This window comes from Stegostoma tigrinum, chromosome 29 (assembly GCF_030684315.1).
Source record: "Stegostoma tigrinum isolate sSteTig4 chromosome 29, sSteTig4.hap1, whole genome shotgun sequence".
Lineage (NCBI taxonomy): Eukaryota > Metazoa > Chordata > Chondrichthyes > Orectolobiformes > Stegostomatidae > Stegostoma > Stegostoma tigrinum.
In genome coordinates, this window is record NC_081382.1 from 26,711,200 (window position 1) to 26,732,558 (window position 21,359).

Here is a 21,359-nt window from a genome sequence, read left to right on the forward strand (position 1 = left end):
TGTTGCTGTTCCTTAATGTGTTTCCAGTCCATAATGTGAGTTGTTTGGAGGGGAACTTGTAAGTGTTGGTGTTTCATGTATCTGCTGACCTTGAGCTTCTAGATGGTAGTTGAGTTTGATGTGTTATCTAAAAAGCCTTGGTGGATTTCTGCAGTGTGTCTGTAAATGGCACCCACTGCTGTTACTGAATGTTGGCGGTGGAGAGAGTGAATTTTTGTGGATGTAGTGTCAATCAAGTGGGCGGCTTTGTCCTGGATTCTTGAGTGTTGTTGCAGGAGCTCTTGTCCAGGCAAATGGAGAATATTCCATCAAAGTCCTGATTTGTGGTTTGTAGTTGATGATCAGGCTTTAGGGAGTCAGGAGGTAAGGTAGTTGCTGCTGGATTTGTCTCCTCTGAACTCCTGTTTATATGGCATATCCACTGAATAGAAAGTCAAATCTCAAGCCTCCAGGATATTCAGAGTGGGGATTTTGGTGATGGAAATGCAATTGAATGTGAAGGGACAATTGGTTGATCATGTTTGACAGTCATTCCTTGGCATTTATCTGGCACAAATGTTAATTGCCTTTCTTTTCAATCGATAAATCCTAGTCATGTAGCATAATAGCAGGTAGTTCAAGAACAGAGGATTCTTTCTATTCTGCCAGGGCCCTATTATTAGCATCTAGGCCGCAACTTCATTGCAATCAATGTCCTTTAAACAAATTGTATAATTTAATGTTAATTCATCAACTTTATGGGAGTGTGTTGTGAGCAAAATGGCTGGTTTGTTTCTCTATATGCACCTGTAATGACACTTGAGTCCTTCATTTGATATCAGTTGAGAGGACATGAGGCTTCTGTTTAGCGCTTCTGGCAATACAGACTTAGTTGCATAATCTAGATTGGTACCTGAATCTCTGGAACAGAATCTACAACTTACTCTCACTCTCACTGACTACAGTTCAAGAGTTTCAGAATAAGTAGTGTGATTATTTTGTTTCATGCATTCCTTTTCCTTCAGGGATGAATTTTAGTATAATAGAATATACTAATCAAATTAATGGTGAGATTTGCAGTAAGCTGTTGATTGACAACTCACCTTTTAGAAACTGTTATTTACTGTAAACTGTGACAGTCAATTTCTTAGTGTAAATATTGTAATCTTATTTGATTATAAAGTTAGGTACTATTGTTTTACATCTGTTTAGTGATATCCTTGACAATGTTAATCTGCAAATAGTATGCTGATAAAATTCTTTGTAAGCTTCTTTTTAAAGCAGCTAATAGACAGCAATGATTGAAAAGATTATAAAATCCTTTCAGAATGTGGTATATGGTAAAGCAGGCAGCTTTGCATGGAAGTTATGTTCAGTTTCAAATGCTTACAGAATTAGTCTTGGCAGAATTGAAATAGGAAGTGTATCAGAGATAATGGGAACTGCAGATGCTGGAGATTCCACGATAATAAAATGTGAGGCTGGACGAACACAGCAGGCCAAGCAGCATCTCAGGAGCACAAAAGCTGACGTTTCGGGCCTAGACCCTTCATCAGCTTTTGTGCTCCTGAGATGCTGCTTGGCCTGCTGTGTTCGTCCAGCCTCACATTTTATTATCTTGAAATAGGAAGTCACTGATTTGTAACATTTCATTTTGAACAATACTTGAGGCAGATGGGTAAGAGGTAGATTGGCTTTCTTGCTAATGGTTTAATTGTTTTGTAATGTTTATTTACAAATGTAATTGCTCCCTCTGAAAGCAAAATCAGTCAGATGCTACTTTGGTGTGGTAGATCGTGTAGAATTAGTTACATCTCCCTAGATAGAAGGAACAGCCTACTTGGCTCAAAAGATTTTTCTTTTTTACATTTGATTGCAGGTCAAATTGAAACACTCCCAGTTTTGAGAAATTTGGGTTAGACTTGTCAGTTATAAACCTCTGCAAAAAACCTGCTGTGGAAGGTTGCTCGTAGGTGAGTTTTTAAAAAAAAATGTTGCATTTGTATTGGATAAGAGAGTAACCTTTACTTCCTGAGCTCCTGTCTTGAAAGCACCAGAATATGTTTGGATGCGGTTTGGGTGATTAGTACTTTGATTGTTCTAAGAGACTGAAAGGTGGTTGTCGATGGATCATAAGGGTACTTGCAACTGGATTTTATCCTGATTTATGTTCTACCTGTACTGGACTATGAGAATGACCATTTATTTTATTTCTTTAAGTTTGGGGTACTATATTGTGGTAATGTCACGGTTAAACCCTAGATGTTTCGGATCTACGTGGTCTGTGGGGCTAGTGTTATGTTTCCCTTTGTCTTCTCCTCTTGCCTTAATATTGATCACTTATCCTTTGCAACCAGATTCTTCAAACTGGTTTATTAGAAGGCATCCGAGTGCATATGGATGGGGATGGGCTTAGATTAGTTCACAGGTCGGCACAACATTGAGGGCCGAAGGGCTTGTTCTGCACTGTATTGTTCCATGTTCTGTATGAAGTGATTCTTCCCTTATTGCTGGAAAACGTTTCCGTCTCAACTCTGGTTGGAAATTCAATTGAACTGATGTCAGACTTGTTTTTCTCTGTTGCGTTGCATTTTTTTGGTTAACAAAATAATTTAGATTATGGAAATACATCTCAAAGCTTTGTAAACTAATTCAACGATGGTAGGAACTGCTGATGCTGGAATCTGAGATAACAAGGTGTGGAGCTGGAGGAACACAGCAGGCCAGGCAGCATCAGAGGAGCAGGAAAGCTGATGTTTTGGGTTGCGACCCTTCTTCAGAGAACTTTTCTGCTGTGGCCTGCTGCATTCCTCCAACTCCACACCTTGTTATCTGTATTGTAAACTAATGACAGCTGATGGCTGTTTGAGCTCCCTTTAATGTTTCTGGCAAGAGAAGTCAAACATGAGCCATTGTTCCTATTCCTGAACGTAGCCATTGACATGAAACTTAACTATGGATGTCGGTGAAAAGTCGGATTGTAATCATAGCTCTCAATGTTTTGGAAAGCTGAGAAAGGCATCTTAGTTCAGTCTTGCAATATGACAATTGTGTTTGCTTACTTCGTGATTTTGTTAGTGTGTCCTTTTCCTTTTAAAATAGATAAGCAATTGTGTAGTACTCATATTTTAAGAAATGCTGCTTTCTAGTGATGAAAATATAAGTTCCTTGCCAGGTTACATTTTCAATAGTTGTAATTTTAAGCTGTGTAAAATCCAAATGAATTTCAATGAAATTCATGTTGTGCGCAGCTAAATTGAATTTCAACTTTTTTGGAATTAGGCCTTGTAGTGCATCCCATAGCCATGGTCCCACTTCCTGATGTGTCATTGTATTCTTCGTTGTGCTAACTTTCTACAGAATGTCCTGTTAATGTACAAGAAAATAAGGAAATAGTCAGCATTCTGTTCTGCTTATGAGTTTCATTTCAGCCTAAAAGCTTATTGCTGGTCTTTTTTTAAAAAAAGGCATGGAACTGTTGCTAATCACTGTCTAAGAGGTCATTGACATGTTAAATATTCTGTGAACAACTTTGAGCCTTCAAAGAGGGATAACTTATTACAAAACTCAGTAAACTTCTTTGGAGGAATGATAGGAGTAGGGACACCTCGGTGCTCGTAGGAAGGCAGTAATGTAGTTTTGATCCTGCAGCTGAGAGGGAATGACCAAACAGTTACAAGTTGGAGTGATAACAAAGTGTGAAGCTGGATGAACACAGCAGGCCAAGCTTCACACTTTGTTATCTTGGATTCTCCAGCATCTGCAGTTTGCATTATCTCTGATCATAAGTTAGAGTGTGTGGTTTAAAGTGGATGTTGAAGATGGTAGTGTTGGCATGTGTACTAGTTTCCCTTGTAAATTTTGTAGTTTGGAGCATGCTGTTCAAAGAGTCTGGATAAATTACTGCAGTGCATGTTTTTGGTGGTCTACATTGCTACAGCTGTGCATCAGTGATGGAAGGAGTAAATGCTGAAGGTGACAGATGGAGTGGCATTCAAATGGGTTGTTTGTGCTGCTGTCACCCAGGCACGTAAAGAGTGTTTCGTCACACACTTGACTTGTGCATTGTAGGTAGTGGACAGGTGTGGCTCAATGAGGATGAGAGTTGCTTATTGTCGGCTTCCTAGTCTCTGACCTACTCCTGTGGCCAAAATCTGGTCTTCTGCAGTTCCATTTCTGGTAAATGGTAATGTTCAGGATTTTGGCCATCTGGATTTTAGCAATGGTAATTTCATTGAATGTTGTGGGAGATGGGCAGTTGTTGGAGATGGTCATTCCTAGCACTTGTGTGTTGTGAATGTTACTTGTCCCTTATTACCCCAAGTCTGCTATTGATCAAGCTATATTTTAATGCATGAAGATTTTGTATTGGTGCTGAACTCTGAAAACATTGAGTACTCCCACTTGTAACCTTTGAGAGAGGAAAGCTAATTGATGGAGCAATTGAAGTTGAACCTTGGGCACTACTCTGAAGACCACAGACAGTAATGTCCTGGGACTGCGGTTATTAACACAGCATCGCAATCATCATCTTTTGTGCTAGTTATGTTTCTAGCCAACAGTTTTCCATGATTCCTGTTGTGTTCAGTTTAACTCTGGCTTCTTGCTGCTATACTCTGCCAGGGGTGCTTTGCTTCACCTTCCTCTAGAATTCTTGCAGATTTTTTTTTTCATCAACCCGTTCAAATATATTTTGACCCACCTTTTTGGAACAGAGAGGACATAAGTGCAGGTGTTCTGATTCATGGATAGGGACAGCATCACTGTGTCACAAGCACCTTTTAAAGAATATGCACACTGGAGTAGATATTTTCCAGCCCATCTGTTCAGAGATGTTGTTGTGCACCTTTTTGGAGCAAGTTAGATTTGAATCTGAGCCTCCTGACCCATTGGCAGGAGCTCTAACACTGTGTCTCAAGAAACCTTATTCTGTTCTTGCCTGTTTTTGGATGAAGGCTGTAATGAAGGTAGGAGTTGAAGGGCCCTGACAATCCAAGCTAAAAGTCAATGAGGGGTTTATTCTTGAGTAATTGGAATTGACAGCACAGTTGATGACCCTTTCCATTACTAAAATTAAAAGAATGCTATTTCACCAGGTTGACTTTGTCTTGCTTTTTCATGAATAGGAACCAATTTTCATATTGATAGTTAAATGTCAGTGCTCTACCTATGGGATCAGCTTGTCTAGGATTTGCCTAACTTTCTGTTATGGGCTGCCCCACTGTTATATATGCATATTCTCTTGTTTCACTAGATTGAAGCCCCAATTAGGTATGGCTGGAGGTTCTCCTGATACGCCTGTTGCACTTTTCTTGGAAGTCCAGATGTTATATGATCTAATAGATTATTTTAAATGCCGCATGCAGTGGAATTTTCAACTACTACTGTCCAATAACACAGTCCTTAGCCCAGATTTGGATTCTGTATGAGACAATGTAACATATTTCCGCATCCCACAAGGCTGGAGGGAAACTTCATGTCAAGTCAAAAATGAGTGTATCACAGGATACACAATTGGGGACTTTTAGTCCGATTCTAAATCATGATTTAGAAGCAAAATTCTGCTTCAGAGTTATTATGGAGAGATTATGCAAATGCTGTCGTGTGCAGAGTTTAATCTTATGGCAGGACTCTCTGGTACCATCTATTTTCCTCTCAATATTTAGGGGAGCTTACTCTGATGTGATTGTCCAAAAATCCAGCTAGAATGCCAGTTTAACTTAAAGCTTCTTTGGTTGGACTTTCAAGTATGCCCATTTTCAAAAGCAACATGTTCTTCTTTTGAGTTCTGAGGAAAAGTCACCAGTCCCGAAATGTTAACTGATTCCCTTCTCTCTCTCTCTCTCTCTCTTTGTCTCCCCACCTCCCACTTCTTGGATGCTGCCAGACCTGCTGAGCCTTTCCAGCAAATTCTGTTTTTGTGATTGACAGCATCTGCAGTTCTTTTGGTTTTTATTCTGTCTTTTTGCTTTTGTGTTGCCTGTGAACCTAATGCTGCTATGCCAACGTATGAACAGGCTGCATTTACATTGGAACAGTTGTGATTGTTTTTATCTTCTTTCCAACACTCCCTCCCCCCCCCCCCCCAAAAAAAATATCCTGTTCGCCTGTCTTTGTTAAATTCCAGTCCATTTTAAGAGACGTTGTGGCTGAATGCAACTTGTCAATGTTAAATGGCTAGTGATATCGAAAGCCTAGTTTTGTATATGCAGGATTTCTTCCATGAGTGACCATATTTTGTTTTCTGTTTGTTTTGGATAGGTTTTATCCTGTTTATGATCTGATTTGCATTTGTAGAACTAGATGAGAAATAAATAGAACAATTGTTCTGCATCTAATTTTGGTTTATCTTCTACATAATTGTTTCTGTAGTGCAGTAAACTTTAGTGTTATCTAAAAATACAAATGAGGAAGAGACAAAAGGACTCCACTTTTATTGCTGATGGTATGCTACTAATAAAAGTCGACTTAAAAGCAAAATACCGTGAATGCTGGAATTCAGAAATAAAGACCAAGTGCTAGAAATACTCAGCAGGTCTGGTAGCATCAATGGAGCAAGAATTGCTTAATGTTTCAAATTGATTGTATCTCTTCAAGGACGTTTTTGACTTGAAATATTAACTGTTCTCTCAGATACCTAGCAAATTCAAAAGTATTTCTGGTCAAAATCTAATCCTACTTCCCTTTTTGTTTATATAACCTTTTGTACATCTCTGGGCTTGGTGTGTCAGATTTGGTTTTTCTGACTCTTGTCAGATGTCTGTACTACAGAAATGGGTCAAAGACTGCTGTCAAAGGTAAGCCCTTAATTTATATAAACAGCAAGTGAACTACTGCATGTTACTTAGTTGTGTTGTATCTGAGTTGAGGCATACACTTCTTAGAGACTTGAAAAGTTAGCTGCAAATAATGTTATTGCACTGCATCGCTCTCTCCACTTGTTGGGAAAATAATGCTGTGATAGACTGGCTATCGTGGACAACAAATGATCAGTCTACTGTAAGTGAAATCAGATGTTTCATGTAAACTACTCATTGTAATTTGAAAAATCTTTTTCTCAATTTTGGCTATGCCACTGAGCACACATGTTTGAACATGAAATTACATATGAGTATTCTGAACATTCTGAATAAGAACATGAGGGAGGAACTGGCCAGTATTGAGTTGGTAAAAGAGCTGAGGAGAGAAGACTATTGGAGTAGCTATGGCAGAAGTTGCTGGTGGTAATCCAAGAGGCTCAGCAGAAATTCATCCCAAGGAAAAAGAAACCTGTTCAGGAGATGATGAGGCAACCATAGCTGACAAGGGAAGTCAAGGGAAAAAAATAACAAAAAAAGTAAGATTATTGGGGAACCAGAGGATTGGGAAACCTTTTGTTTTTTTAAAAAAAGCAGAGGATAATTGAAAAAGCAATGGGATGGGAGGATGAAATGAAATGTGTAAATAATTTAGCTAGCATTATGAAAGATGATTGCCAGAGTGTCTCTTTGATACATAAAAGGTAAGTGAAAGGCAAAAGTGGGAATTAGACCTGTGGTAAATGAGGCTGGAGAAGTAGTAATAGGGAACAAAGAAATGACAGAGGAACTGATAGGTACTTTGCATCATTTTTCACAGTGGAAGACATCAGCAGCATACCAAACTTAGAGTTGGGGGCAGATGTTAATGTAGTGGCCATCATAAAGGAGGTGGTGTTGGTCAAGCTGAGAGGTCTGAAGGCAAATAAATCACCACCTAGTTGCATCAATTCCAGGATTCTGAAAGCAATAGCTGAGCAGATTGTGAAGTTAGGGAGTATCCCAGAGAACTGGATGTAATCTATTTGAATTAGCAGAAGGCCTTTGACAAGGTGCTGCACAGAAGGCTGCTGATTAGGAGCCTATGATGATAGGGGTAGGGTACTGAACTGGATAGGGTTTGGCTGACTGGTAGAAGGCAGAGTGTACGAATCAAGGTTTTTTTTTAGGATTTCAGTTTGTGACGACTGGAGTTCTGCAGGGGTCACTGTTTGGACCACAGCTATTCCTATATGTTAACAATCTGGACAAAGGAACTGAGGGCAGTGTTGCCAAGCTTGCAGATGACACAAAGATAGGTGGAGGGACAAATGGTGTTGAGTTCTGTTGTGGCAGGCTGCAGAAGGTCTGACAGTTTAGAAGAGTGGGCATTGAAGTGGGAAAGTGAAGTTGTGTACTTTGGTAGGAAGAATAGAGGCTAAGACTAATTTCTTACTGGGGAAAAGCTTTTGAAATGTGCAACACAGACCTAGGAATTCGATTTTAAGGATTCCCTTAAGGCTAACATGCAAGTTCAGTTGTCATGAAGAAAAGCAAATGCAATGTTACCATTCATGTCAGGAGGAATAAAAATGTTAGCAGTGATGTACTGATTAAGATGGCATAACGTTCTGGTTAGACTGTATATGTTTGAAATATTGATCAGTTGAACAGTTCTGGGTTCCATATGTAAGGAAAGATATTCTGATGTTGGGGTTGTGTGGCGTGGTGGGGGGAAGCGGTGGTAGAGATCTGAAGGAGATTTGAGAATGATCCCAAGGATGAGATCTTGTGGTATAAAGAACAATTGAGGACTGTGAATACAGACTCCAATGGAGTTCAGGTACTGAGGGGCCTGGACAGAATGGAAGTGGAGAAGATGTCTTCACCAGTTGGAGAGGCTAGAACCTGAGGGCTGTGAAGGGGCCACCTTTTTGAAAAGAGATGAGGAATTTCTTTAGCTAGAGGGTGAGGAGTCTGTGGAACTCATTGCCGAAGAGGGCTGTGGAGATCAAGTTTATTTAAGACAGAGAAAGGTTTTTGATTGGTAAGGCAGGAAACTAGGGTTGAGAAACACCAGTCACAATCACATAGCTGAACAGCCTAATTCTGTGCCTATTTCTTCTGGACACTTGCTCCCTGCAGTTGCATATCTAGTCAAATGTTTAATCCAGAGGTAACTCGAACTTCTGTGATTTTGTGGTTTATGCTTGAAGCTTGAGACAGCAATTTGTGGCATCAGCCTTAATTTCGCTCCTAGTTGTGTAACAAGTGATTTATCCCACCACCTTTTTATAGCCACCTCTGATATTTTCTGTATCTGTAATTGCACGTTGGCTGTTTGGTGTTTTGTGCAGCCCGATTGGGATGGGATAAATTATTTCATTCTCTCCTCCTATTCAAACCATAATTGAAAATGTCAATAGTACAGAAGTCATATAGTTTGCTTGAGCACTGTTTATACACAATCTGTCATTGAAATGTTAAAAATACTGAGACAGCAACTGTTGCAAGTGTTGGAGAAGAAAAAAAGACTTTGTTTTGAGTTGATGAACATTTTCACCAGGAAATCCTTGGGAAGGAGGCACAATGGTAACTTGATGCAAAAAAACTTCAGATCCTGATTTGTTCGCTCAGTTTGTAGATTGCTGAAACATTGTAGTTTTGTGGATAATACAAAATTATATCTAAATTAGCACTATTGCATTTAATGGAGAAATAATTTGCATTTTTCTTCCTAAGATCACATGTTTATGGCATTGATTATTTTGATACTGCAAAGTTGGAGAAGCTAGATGTGCTCAGCAATAGCTCTAACTCAGTCTGTGGTAATATGCCTAAATTAAGCTGTGGTAATGTCACTCTTAGAAATAGTACTGGAAACTCTGAATGAAGCCAAACATTTGGGAAGTCAATTTGGACAACGAATTCAAGAGCTAGTACTATGTATGTCTACTGAGATGAGGTATGCAGAAGTCATTCTCACTGTTCTGCAAAGTGCCATAGTGGTCTATTTGAGCAATGCCCCCTTTTTTTGGAAAGATCTATTTTAAAATACTGATTAAAAAAAAATTAATGGCTGTATGAAGTTTTAGTTTGCTGGCAGCGTATCGTTTTGTAGTAATTCATTTTCTCAAAAGCTTTTAAACTAGGAATTGATTATTACCCGTGCTTTTAAAAACAAAACGTAAGAAGCCTCAAATATTAGATTTTTAAAAACACTTTCTCAGATGTGGCAGGTTTTGGACAGCAGTGATATTGAAAGCCCCCATTTTAATTGACAACTTCTGAACTGCAAGTGTGAATTTTCTAACTGATGTTATTTTAAACTAGATCTAAAACATTTTACTTTTAAATTGTGGCTAAAAGCCACAACAGATTCTCAACCTTAAGTACCAGAAAGAAAATGACAGTCTAACACAAATATTTTTGTTTTGGTTGTGCGTTTTCCCTTTTACAATTAATTGGTTGGTTTCACAAATCAAGAATAAATTTAAAAATAATTGCTTGTCTTTCCAATGTAAGTGCTGGTTGTAAACCCGAACAATGTTTTTTTGTGCTTGTCAATGAGAGTTACTATCATGCTGTTTGGAATAATAACTTTTTTCCGCACAATTGAAATCTGAAAGACTTTAGAAATGTCAGGGGGTGAATCCAAGAACACAGTGACTTGTTAAATACCTTGTGTTCACAACTGATGTAACAAGATTTTCCAGTTTAAATCATTGCTTTTATGCTCATTTATCCTGAAATGTTTTAATTTCTCAGCAAAATAAATTCCTGATTTAAGTATTTGGGGCTTTTTATTGATAGTTTCCTTGATTCACATTGTGTTAGTGTTCTATGACGTTGATACATGGTTAGTAAGATCTGAAAATGCCCATCCGCTGGATTAAAAATTAGTAAATGACAGGCTAGCGATTTAATAGTTTCACTGAGCTGGGAGTTTCAGTAAATAATCAATATGTAGTAGGTGATCTGTAATGTGGGTTCCTTGGCATAAGAAAACTTCAAATATCTTTGAGCACCTCCGACAATGTGGTGATAAAACTACCAAAATGACTAGATTGATCAGAAATCTATGAACTGAGGCAGTGTATTTTTTTGGAGAATGAAGGAAGTTGGAAGTGAAAACGAAATTTTCAGTTGTATTTACAATAATTTGCTCATTTTATAAGAAGTTTCAGTCTGAGTATTATTTGCTTTGAGATGGAAAATAAAGTTGTGGTTTACACTATTAAAATTTAAGTATTTTTAAAAAAAATTTAAGCTAATTCTAATTGCTGAGAAGTTTTTTGTGTATAAAATTGATTCTACTGATGGAATTGCACAAACTGCTTTGCTATGCAAATTTGAGATGGAATCCTTGCGTAATAATTAATCCTTTGTCCCTGATGTGTATATTTGTATTTGGGTGTTTAGTAAAATTTTACTGTCCCATGTAGTTTGAGTATGTCGATTTGAAGACCTCTGGCTAACATTATCATATGCTAGCCAAGAGTTTGCATCGGCTTCACAGTAATGTAAATTGACCATATTTTATTTTCTATCACATTAGAGCTGTATTTTGTGCTCTGTCCAGCTAGTGCATTTCCCAACTCAGTCCGTCCTTGTCTAGCATTTAGTGAGCTCAGTAATTGCCTTCGTTTGCTTAAGCCTGCTGTATTTTGAACATTTCCTACATTGTCATCAAAGGTCATTGACCTGAAATGTCTGGAGTGATTCACTGTCTACAGATGCTGCCTGATTTTGAGTATTGTTTTTGTCTTTATCTTTTAAAATTTAGGTTTGGAACTGACATGAAAATGACCATTGGACTGTGTAGGCAACAGTTTGTCTTTAAAATTTAGAGAATGCAAGCTGTTTGCGAGGCCAATCCTGGAAGGTAATGGCAGGGTGGTTCTTGATTAAAAGATGCTATGGATGTTTTGACAATGCGGGGAGAGAAATAATTTAAATAGTTAGCAAATGTTGCCCATTAACAAGGTCACTACCTGAGAATTGGTTCTAGCAAGTCTGAGATGTATACTCAAGGAGATGCTAGATGCTGAATGCTAACTAGGAGTTCATGGGGAAACAGTCCCTCTGACAGGGAGAGGTCAGAGTGTTAAATTGTATTTTGGATTCAGCTTTCTTTTCTTTTGATGCTACACGAGAAATCTCCCTGGAATTTCAAGTGGTAGAAGTTGTTGCAGATGCAGGCTTCAACCCAGTCTGAAGAGCTGGATGTTGGCCTTTAAGGGATGATGTCAGAAAGCATCTATGCATGAAAGGTGGTTGAAATCTGGAATTGACTCTTGGTCAGATTTCAAAACTCAAATTGCTGCATTTTTGTTCCAGAAGGGCATTGAGGAATACTGAACTAAAATGTACAGATCTGGTGAAGGTAGAGATTGGCTATAATCTCTGAATTGTTGTATTGATTCAAGGGATTTAGTGTTTTACTTTATACTAGCTAATGTTGTTCCAGTGTTCAACAGTTGATTGACATCCTTCTATTAGTTTAACATGGTGTTAGTGTTAAGGAATACCCTTTTGGGTTTCCAGTAGACACTTTTATGGCTGTATCATCCAGTGAATATGATTGTGATGAAGATGTAATCTCTCGGCATTTGAGTTTTAATATTGTTCTGTTGCATTATCCCTCATGATGCTTATCACTGAATTACTAATCCAGTTAATTTTGATGTAAATTTGATGTTTTTGAACTTCATTTTATTGTACTGGGCACTTTTTAAAAAAATGTTGAAGTTGCCATTGTCCCAGAGGGCCATCAGGGTGGCTCGGTGGCTCACTGGTTAGCACTGCTGCCTCAAAGTGGCAGGGACCTGGGTTCATTTCTGCCCCCACCCCTCTCTGTCTGTGTGGAGTTTGTATATTCTGCCTGTGTCTGCGTGGGTTTCCTCCCACAGACCAAATATGTGGATTGGCCATGCTAAACTGCCCATCATGTCCAGGGATGTGCAGGTGCTATGTGGATTAGCCATGGGAAATTGAAGGCTACAGCAATAGGTTGGGGTGTGGGTCCGGGTGGGATGCTCTTTGGACGGTTGGCATGGACTCAGTAGGCCAAATGACCTGCTTCCACACCTTTTGGGATTCTATGATCCTATCACCATCGGGCTGCACTCTCGAGAGAAAGATGACTGGTGATATTTGAACCTGAGTCATTAAGCCTCTGGCAAGGGGACCAGAAGTCTTTTCAGCTTCAGTATTCGCTGAAACTGTGGAAAAAACATTGTTTCTAGGTGTTGTATCTGGCCCCAGTATTTAGCTTATTTTTTTGAAGCTATAGTCATTGCAGGACCCACATCCATGAAAGTGGGAGAAAGTAATCCCCAGTCAGAGAGGCCTGTCAGAAAGGGAGATAACAGACTGCAGGCTGGAAGTGTTTGCCTTTCAAAGTAGTAGATGGTACAGTCAAAATGAGTTTTTTTTCTGCGCTGGGACATCCTCAAAGAATGGCACGGTGGCTCACAGCACGAGTTTGATTCCATCCTTGAGCCTGTGGAAATTCCACATTCTCCGTGTGTGCTTGGGTTTCTTCTGGTTTTGTCCAACAGTCCAAAGATGTGCAGTTTAGGTGGATTGGCTATGATAAATTACTCATAGTCTCCGGGGATATGGAAATAGAATTCTGTTCGGTATGGACTCACTGGGCCAAATGGCCTGTTTCCACACTGTAGGGATTCTATGATTTGGAGATTCTCTTCCACATTTTGTCAAATGTTAAAGTCAATATGAATTTGTGGTATCAATGTGCTCGTGCTGATTTAGATTGAGAACCACTTTTTCTTGACACTAATCAATGCAGGCCTTGTGCAGGCAAACATAAGAGGAACTATACAGAGTCATGCTGTGACTGGGCAGTTTGTTTTCCATCCTGACGTGACATGCCAGATTTTTTATTGACTGTCAGACTCAATGATGCCTTCATCCTTAATAACCAAGTTAGATGGACTTTTTTTTTTGAAGTAATTGCTGACACTTAGGGTGTGACATCCAGCACTAAAGTGTTACTGTCCAGAAGATAGTCAGTGTATTGTGCTGATGAGCAGCTGCATATCTTAAAAACTGCATTGATCAAAAAAGAAAAATCTTAATTAAGAATCTATTTTATATGAAATGTTTGTACATAATTTCTTTATGTTTAAGTCATTAATCATAGCATGAGATGATAAATGGGACTGTCAACACAATGGAATAAATGTATTAAAATAAACTTAACTGTCCTCCTGGTACTCTGATTTATTACTTTACGGATCAGTGCACATGTAAAAATTTCATGCCAATTGTGTGGTTTTACACTGTAGTATTAGGTAATAAATATTTGATAACTGTAAAATGTGACCTTTTTGTGTTCTCAACATTAGTGTAATATATACAGTATTCTTTTTCCTGCATTGTTATGGTTATTAATGGAAGGAAAATCTATTTGAGTTGGTGGACATAAATGTTAAATACTTGCAAAATGTGTTCAGAAGCTGAATGTATATCCGTATTAGTTTCTATAATTAGATGACTTGTTAATTGCCATCTGCGGATAGGGTTCGGAAACAGCAGAATGTGTTGAAGAGAATTAGCCTGGGTTAATCATGGGATCTGTGAACTGCTTGCTATGAAATGAGACTGGAAAAAGCCTAGAGTGAGCCTGTACTTGTGCCTTCAAGTTTTATGAGGGGACTCAAAGGAATAATTTCCAGAGAGAGAGAAAATGTCTTGTAAAAATTTTGATGCGGCCAACAGCACTAACCCAGTGCATGTTGTGGAGTTATTAAAAAAAAATTCAAGTCATAATTGCACAAACTGTGCCCACATGCTGAAAAGTTATCTATCTTTCTTCATTAGGAATACGCTGCTGAGCCATTTGAAGATGGTGAAGCCTGATCTTCACACTCTGGCTCATCACCTCAAGCAAGAGCGTCTTTATGTGAATTCTGAAAAGCAGTTGCTTCAGCGATTAAATACGGATGTATTGAAAACTGCTGAAAAGTTGTACTGCTCAGCATGGATCGCAAAACAGCAGCGAATTAACCTGGACCGTCTCATTTTAACAAGGTGAAATCAATATGAGTGCAGGTTTAGAATTAAGGGCATGCAAAACTGCTATATGAATTAAAAAAAAATACAAGGCTGAATTTCACTTTAACTAATTCAGTGTTCAGTGCCAGATACCTGATAAAGCACTGGCACTTTGCTTGTCAACACTCATTGTTTTGAGGATAGCCAAAATTAAATGTTTAGATTTAAAGTGGTTTTTAAATATGTACCAGTGATAGTGTTCTAGAAAATCTTTACACTCAGCTGATGCTTTGGTATTATAGCATGCAGTTACTGGAATGCTTGATGGTCTTTGGTTTTTTTTCTGTAGAACAACTCTTATGGTCCTGTTAAACTATCCAGCTCAAGTAGCTGCTTTGGCAATTGTAATGACAGTAATTACGAAATGAATGATGGCTTGTTCCAATTGCTAATTAAATTTGACTACAGCTAACATGAGGCCAATTAAAGAACAATGCTACCAATTCCACACAAATTGACATGCACAAACATGGGGCGAAATACATGAAGATGTTCCTTTTGTATTTTTTTTCAAGAAATGACAATTCCTCTGACTCTAGTCATAGAGTCTTGGAGCTGTACAGCACAGAAACAGATGCTTCAGCCCAAATCATCCATGCTGACCAGCAATCCTAAATAAATCTAGTCCCATTTGCCAGCATTTTGCTCATATCTCTCCTAGGCCCTACCTGTTCACATCCCAATCAAGATGCCTTAATAAATGTTGTAATTGTACTAGCCTCCACTGTCACCTCTGGCAGCACATTCCATCGGCACAAAACCCTTTTGCATCAAAAAGTTGCCCCTCCGGTCCCTTTTTTAAGTCTTTCCCCTCTCACCTTAAACCTATGTCATCTAATTTTGGACTCCTCTATCCTGGGAAAAATACTTTAGCTGTCCACCCTGTCTGAATCTGAATTTGGCTAAGCTTTGGAATTTTGTTTCCCTTGAAATTAGGTTATTACTTCTCCTAACTCTGCTGATTTACTTGAAGCAAACTGGTGAAACTCATGCTACTCTGGCAGCAGAGGGGAACAAAGTAAATGTTTTGGGTTTGTGCTTGCAACTTTAACTGTTTTTCTCTCCACAGATGCTGCCTAATCTTCTGAGTTCTTACAGCATTTTTTCATTTTCAATCTCAAGCAACTTTAGTATTTTGTTTGTATTCCATCAATCTTTATTGCTTTTTGTTAGTTTGGAGAAGCATTGCAAGTATCTAATAGGGCTTTACACTTTTTAAATATTGATACAGAATGGCATTATAAGATGCGACATTGCTTTGTATGATAGGAACATTCTATTTGTCCATCCGTTTAAAGCACTTATATTATCATATTTATAACCATGGGAGTTGTCAAATCATTTGAAAGCCATTGATACTTTTGGATAGTGTGACTAGATGAAGGTTTCTTACGGTATTATTTGGGAACTTGAGTTCCCAAAATAGAGAGAAATGGTTCTTGATTTTCAGTTCTGTGAAGGTGACTTACTTCAGTCATTTTTTTTAGTGGATCAAAAATGATATTTTTTAGAAAAATGTGACTTAAATGAAATGACGAGACAAACTACTTACTTCAGGTCATTTTTGAAATGTTTACTAAGCTGAGCTTTGTGATCAGAGAAAGAGTGATCCAGGCATGACTTGGGTCACATTATAGAAAAGATCCATACCAATGGATATGCTGTTTACTAACCTAGAATAAGTCAACATAGAATAAGTCAAAATAGCTGGAATAATGAAGAAAGTCACGTAGTGAGGGAGTAGAAAGTTGTCGAAGGAAATGCTTGAGACCTTGTCAGTTGATTAAGAAATTAAAGTGAAGATAGGAGCGAGAAGCTATTGTGGTTGAGTGTCTGCAAATGATATTGTTAGGAAAATTTGAATATTTCATTTTGTGGCTTGTGATCACATCTTTGCAAATTGGGCTTTTTTAATTTCATTCATGGGATGTGGTGTTGCTGACTAGACCAGCATTTATTTATCATCCCTTGTTGCCCTTGAGAAGGTGTTAGTGAGGTGCCACCTTGAACTGAGTTGTCCATGCTGTGGTTCATGTGCTTTAGGTAGGCCCACAATACGATTAGGGAGGAAATGCCAGGAGTTTGACTTAATGACAGTGAAGTAATAGTGAGATATTTCCAAGTCAAGCGTGTGAGTAGCTTGGATGAAAATTTGCAGGTGTGATGTTCCTTTTTATCTGCTATTCTTTTCCTCCTTGATGGTCATGGATTTCTAAACTGCTGTCTCAGGATCTTTTGAGGCTTTGTAAACCTTCTGGGAGATAGCAGAGAGGAACTACTGATGCTGGAGAATCTGAGATCACAAGGGATAGTGCTGGATGAACACAGGCTAAGCAGCAGCAGAGGTGCAGGAAAGCTGATGTTTCAGGTTTAGACCCTTCAGAAATGGGGAATGGAAATTCTGAAATAAATAGGGGGAGGCGTATAGAAGATGGATAAGGGGGAAGATAAGTGGAGAGGAGACAGATGGACAGGTCAACGAGGTGGGGTTGGAGTCAGGAAAGGTGAATGTAGGTGGGGAGTTAAGGAGGAGATAGGTCGGTCCATGGAGTACGGACAGGCTGAGGAGGTAGGATGAGGTTAGTGGATAGGAGGTGGGGTGGGGCTTCAGGTGGGAGGAACGTCAGGCAATTGGGGCTGTGTTGGGCATGGTTTTGGGATGTGGTTGGGGGAGAGGAGATTTTGAAGCTTGTGAAGTCCACATTGATACCCTTGAGCTGCAGGGTTCCCAATCGGAATATGAGATGCAGTTCCTGCACCATTCCAGTGGCATCATTGTGGCATTGCAGGAGGCCCATGAGGGGCATGTCGTTCAAGGAGTGGGGGGTGGAGTTGAAATGGTTTGCAACTGGGAAGTATAGCTGTTTGTTGCGAACTGATCGCAGGTGTCCCACAGAGCAGTCCCCAAGCTTCAGCTTGGTTTCCCTGATATACAGGAGGGCACAATGTGAACAGCGGATACAGTATATCACATGAGCAGATGTGCAGGTGAACATCTCTTCATGGAAAGTTGTCTTAGGGCCTGTGACGGGGGTGAGGAGGGAGGTGTAGGGGCAGGTGTAGCTCTTGCTGCGGTTGCAGGGACAAGTGCCGGGGGTGGTGGGGCTGGTGGGGAGTATGGAGCGGACAAGGGAGTCAGAGTGGCCCCTCCAGAAAGCAGACAAGGGTGGGAAGGGAAAAATGTCTTTGGCAGTGGGGTCGGATTGCAGCTGGCGGAAGTGTCGGAGGATGATGCGTTGGATTCGGAGGTTGGGGTGGTATGTGAGGACGAGGGGATTCTGTTTTAGTTGTTATTGTGGGTAGATGGTGTGAGGGCTAAGTTGCAGGAAATGTGAGAGACACAGTTGGGGGCATTTTCGACAACTGTGGAGGGGAAGTTGCGGTCCTTGAAAAACGATGACGCTTACGATGCCCGGGAGTGGAATGCCTCCTCTCGGGAGCAGATGCGGCAGACGTGAAGGAATTGGGAATAGGGGATGGCCTTTTTGCAAGAAGGTTGTGAGAGGAGGTGTATTCTAGGTAGCTGTGGGGTGGAAGGTGTTAGTGAAGTGGATGAACTGTTCAAGCTCCTTGTGAGAGCATGAGGCGGAGCCGATACAGTCATCGATGAAACTGAAGAAGAGTTGGGGGACAGGACCAGTGTAGCTTTAGATCCTACAAAGTGTCCTGCTCCCGAGATGATGAGGCATTCCACTCCTGGATATCCCAGATGCCCTCGTCCTCGTCCTCGTCCTCGTCCGGCTGCAACTTCCCTTCCACTGTGGTTGAAAATGCCCCCGACCGTGTGTGTCTCTCATTTTCAGCAACTCATCCCTCATGCCCCCTACCCGCAATAACAACCAAAACAGAATCACCCTCATCCTCACGTACCACCCCACTAACCCCTGAATTCAATGCATCATCCTTCAACACTTGTGCCATCTGCAATCTGGCCCCATTACCAAAGACATTTTTCCCTCCCCACCCTTTTTTATCTGCTTTCCGGAAGGACCACTCTGTGTGGCTCCCTTGTCCATTACGTACTCCCCAGCACTCTTTTTTTTTTCCGCCCACCCCCCCCGCAACGCAGCAAGTGCTATGCCTGCCCCTACTCCTCTCCCCACCCTCCACCCCCATCCCAGACCCGAAGACCTTTCACATCAAACAGATGTTCACCTGTGCATCTGCTAATGTGGTATGCTGTATCCGCTGTTCCCGTTGTGGCCTCCTGTATATCAGGGAAACCATGCGGAGTCTTGGGGACTGCTTTGTGGGACACCTGTGCTCGGTTCGCAACAAGCAACTCTCCCTCCCAGTCGCAAACCATTTCAACTCCACCTCCCACTCCTTGGATGACATGTCCATCCTGGGCCTTCTGCATTGCCACAATGATGCCACCCGAAGGTTGCAGGAACAGCACCTCATTCCGCTTTGGTACCCTGCAGCTCAAGGGTATCAATGTGGACTTCACAAGCTTCAAAATCTCCCCTCCCCCAACCACATCCCAAAACCAGCCCAGTTTGTCCCCACCTGTTGAACCATTCATCCCATCTCAAGCCCACCCTCCTCTCCTACCCACTAACCTCATTCCACCTCCTTGACCTGCCCATCCTCCCTGGACCGATCTATCCCCTCCTTAACTCCCTACCTACAAGACCACTTCAAATTCTGGACCAGAATTTGGATGTAAGGGTTTCAGTGATAGAAGCACCTTTTGAATGTCAAACATCAGTAAAACTGTCTCTCATTGGAGATGGTCATTGTCTGGCATTTGTGTGGCACAAATGTTACTTGCCACTTGTTGGCATTGAGTGTGTTACTTGCCGGGGCCGCTGGATGGTGTGCGATCTGACTGTTGACACCTGATATCCTGAAAGGCCACGGTAGGGGTCCCAAACTTGGACAAGGACAGGGAGAATACACTCCAAGAAATGTTTCCAAAGCATCCAGTCATGAATGGTTCAAACAATAGTCAAAGATTCTGGAGTGAAGAGAAGAAATATACCAAGTTTTGATTTTCAGGACAGTTTGAGATGCTTCTGACTTGTCTACATGATTTGGGTGAAAATGATATTCAATTACACTCTGAATATTTTTTTTTGGTTTCTTTAGTGTGGAAGCTTCTCCAGCAGAATGTTGCAAACATGCAAAGATTTTGGAGAATACACAGTTTGTGGATGGATACAAGCAGTTGGGATTCCAGGAGACAGTATATGGTGAATTTTTGAATCGCTTGAGAGAAAATCCAAGACTTGTTGCCTCCTGCTTGGTTGCTGGGGAGAAGCTTAATCATGAGAGCACCCACCATGTAATCCTTACAGTATTTACTGCCCTTTATGGTAACTGCATTATGCAGGAAGATGAGAGCTATCTTCTACAAGTGTTGCGCTACCTAATTGAATTTGAGTTGAAAGAGAGCGATAACCCCAGGCGACTGCTTCGAAAAGGTGCTTGTACTTTCAGCGTTTTGTTCAAGCTTTTTTCAGAGGGTCTGTACTCTGCAAAACTCTTTCTTACTGCAACTTTACATGAACCAATTATGCTGTTGCTTGTAGAAGATGAAGATCACTTGGAAACTGACCCAAAAAAGCTGATTGAAAGATTTACTCCAGCGCAGCAAGAAAAATTTTTTGGGGAGAAGGGCACGGAGCAGTTCAGAAGGAAAGTGCAGGAGATGGTAGAAAGCAATGAAGCAAAGCTGGTAGCTTTGGTCAACAAATTTATTGGGTATCTTAAACAAAATATTTACTGTTTTCCACATAGTTTACGTTGGATTGTATCGCAAATGTACAAAACCTTATCTTGTGTGGAAGGGTTGGCTGTTGGGGAGGTGAAAGCCATGTGTACGGATTTGTTGCTTGCCTACTTTATTTGCCCAGCAATTGTGAATCCAGAACAGTATGGGATAATCTCTGATGCTCCAATTAACGAAGTGGCCAGATTTAACTTAATGCAGGTAAGATTAATTTCTACATAATAAATTAATTCCTAAATTTTCATCATTGCTCAACAGTTAAGAATCTGAAAGGTAACTAATAAAAGTTAAAATTGGATACCTCTGAACTACTGGTACAGAATCCGGAAATTCAGTTCCGGATGAAGCATTATCTTGCATACTAGGATGGCGTGATGGTTCAGTGGTTAGTAATTGCTGCCTCACAGGGACCTGGGTTTTTCCTAGCCTTGGGTGGCAATCTGCGAGGAGTTTGCACATTCTCCCCCTATCTGCGTGGGTTTCCTCTAGGTGTTCTGGTTTCCTCCCACAGGCCAAAGATGTGCAGGTTAGGTGGATTGGCCGTGCTAAATTGCCCAGGGATGTTTAGGTTAGGTGGATTAGACATGAGAAATGCAGGGATAGTGGAATAAGTCTGGGTGGGATGCTCTTCGGAGGGGCAGTGTGGACTTGTTGGGCCGAATGGCCGATTTCCACACTCTAGGGATTCTGTGATACTTAGGAAAAGTTAAGATTTTTTTTAATTGCTTGTCTATTTTTGTGTTAGCATGTTTTGCTAGGACATGTCTTGCCACTCAGACTTTGAAAAA

At 40.4% G+C, this 21,359-nt stretch overlaps 1 protein-coding gene across 6 annotated transcripts in view; it reads left to right on the forward strand.

The window, feature by feature from the left end:
• gapvd1 (GTPase activating protein and VPS9 domains 1) overlaps window positions 1-21,359 on the forward strand; it is a 127,187-nt gene that overhangs the window by 16,338 nt on the left and 89,490 nt on the right. For all 6 annotated transcript variants that reach the window (XM_048558762.2, XM_048558764.2, XM_048558766.2 and 3 more), the window contains exons 2-3: window positions 14,604-14,813; window positions 19,929-20,772. In XM_048558762.2, the coding sequence (XP_048414719.1) occupies window positions 14,629-14,813; window positions 19,929-20,772 (1,029 nt within the window). In that variant the 5' untranslated portion in view covers window positions 14,604-14,628. The remainder of the gene's footprint in view (window positions 1-14,603; window positions 14,814-19,928; window positions 20,773-21,359) is intronic.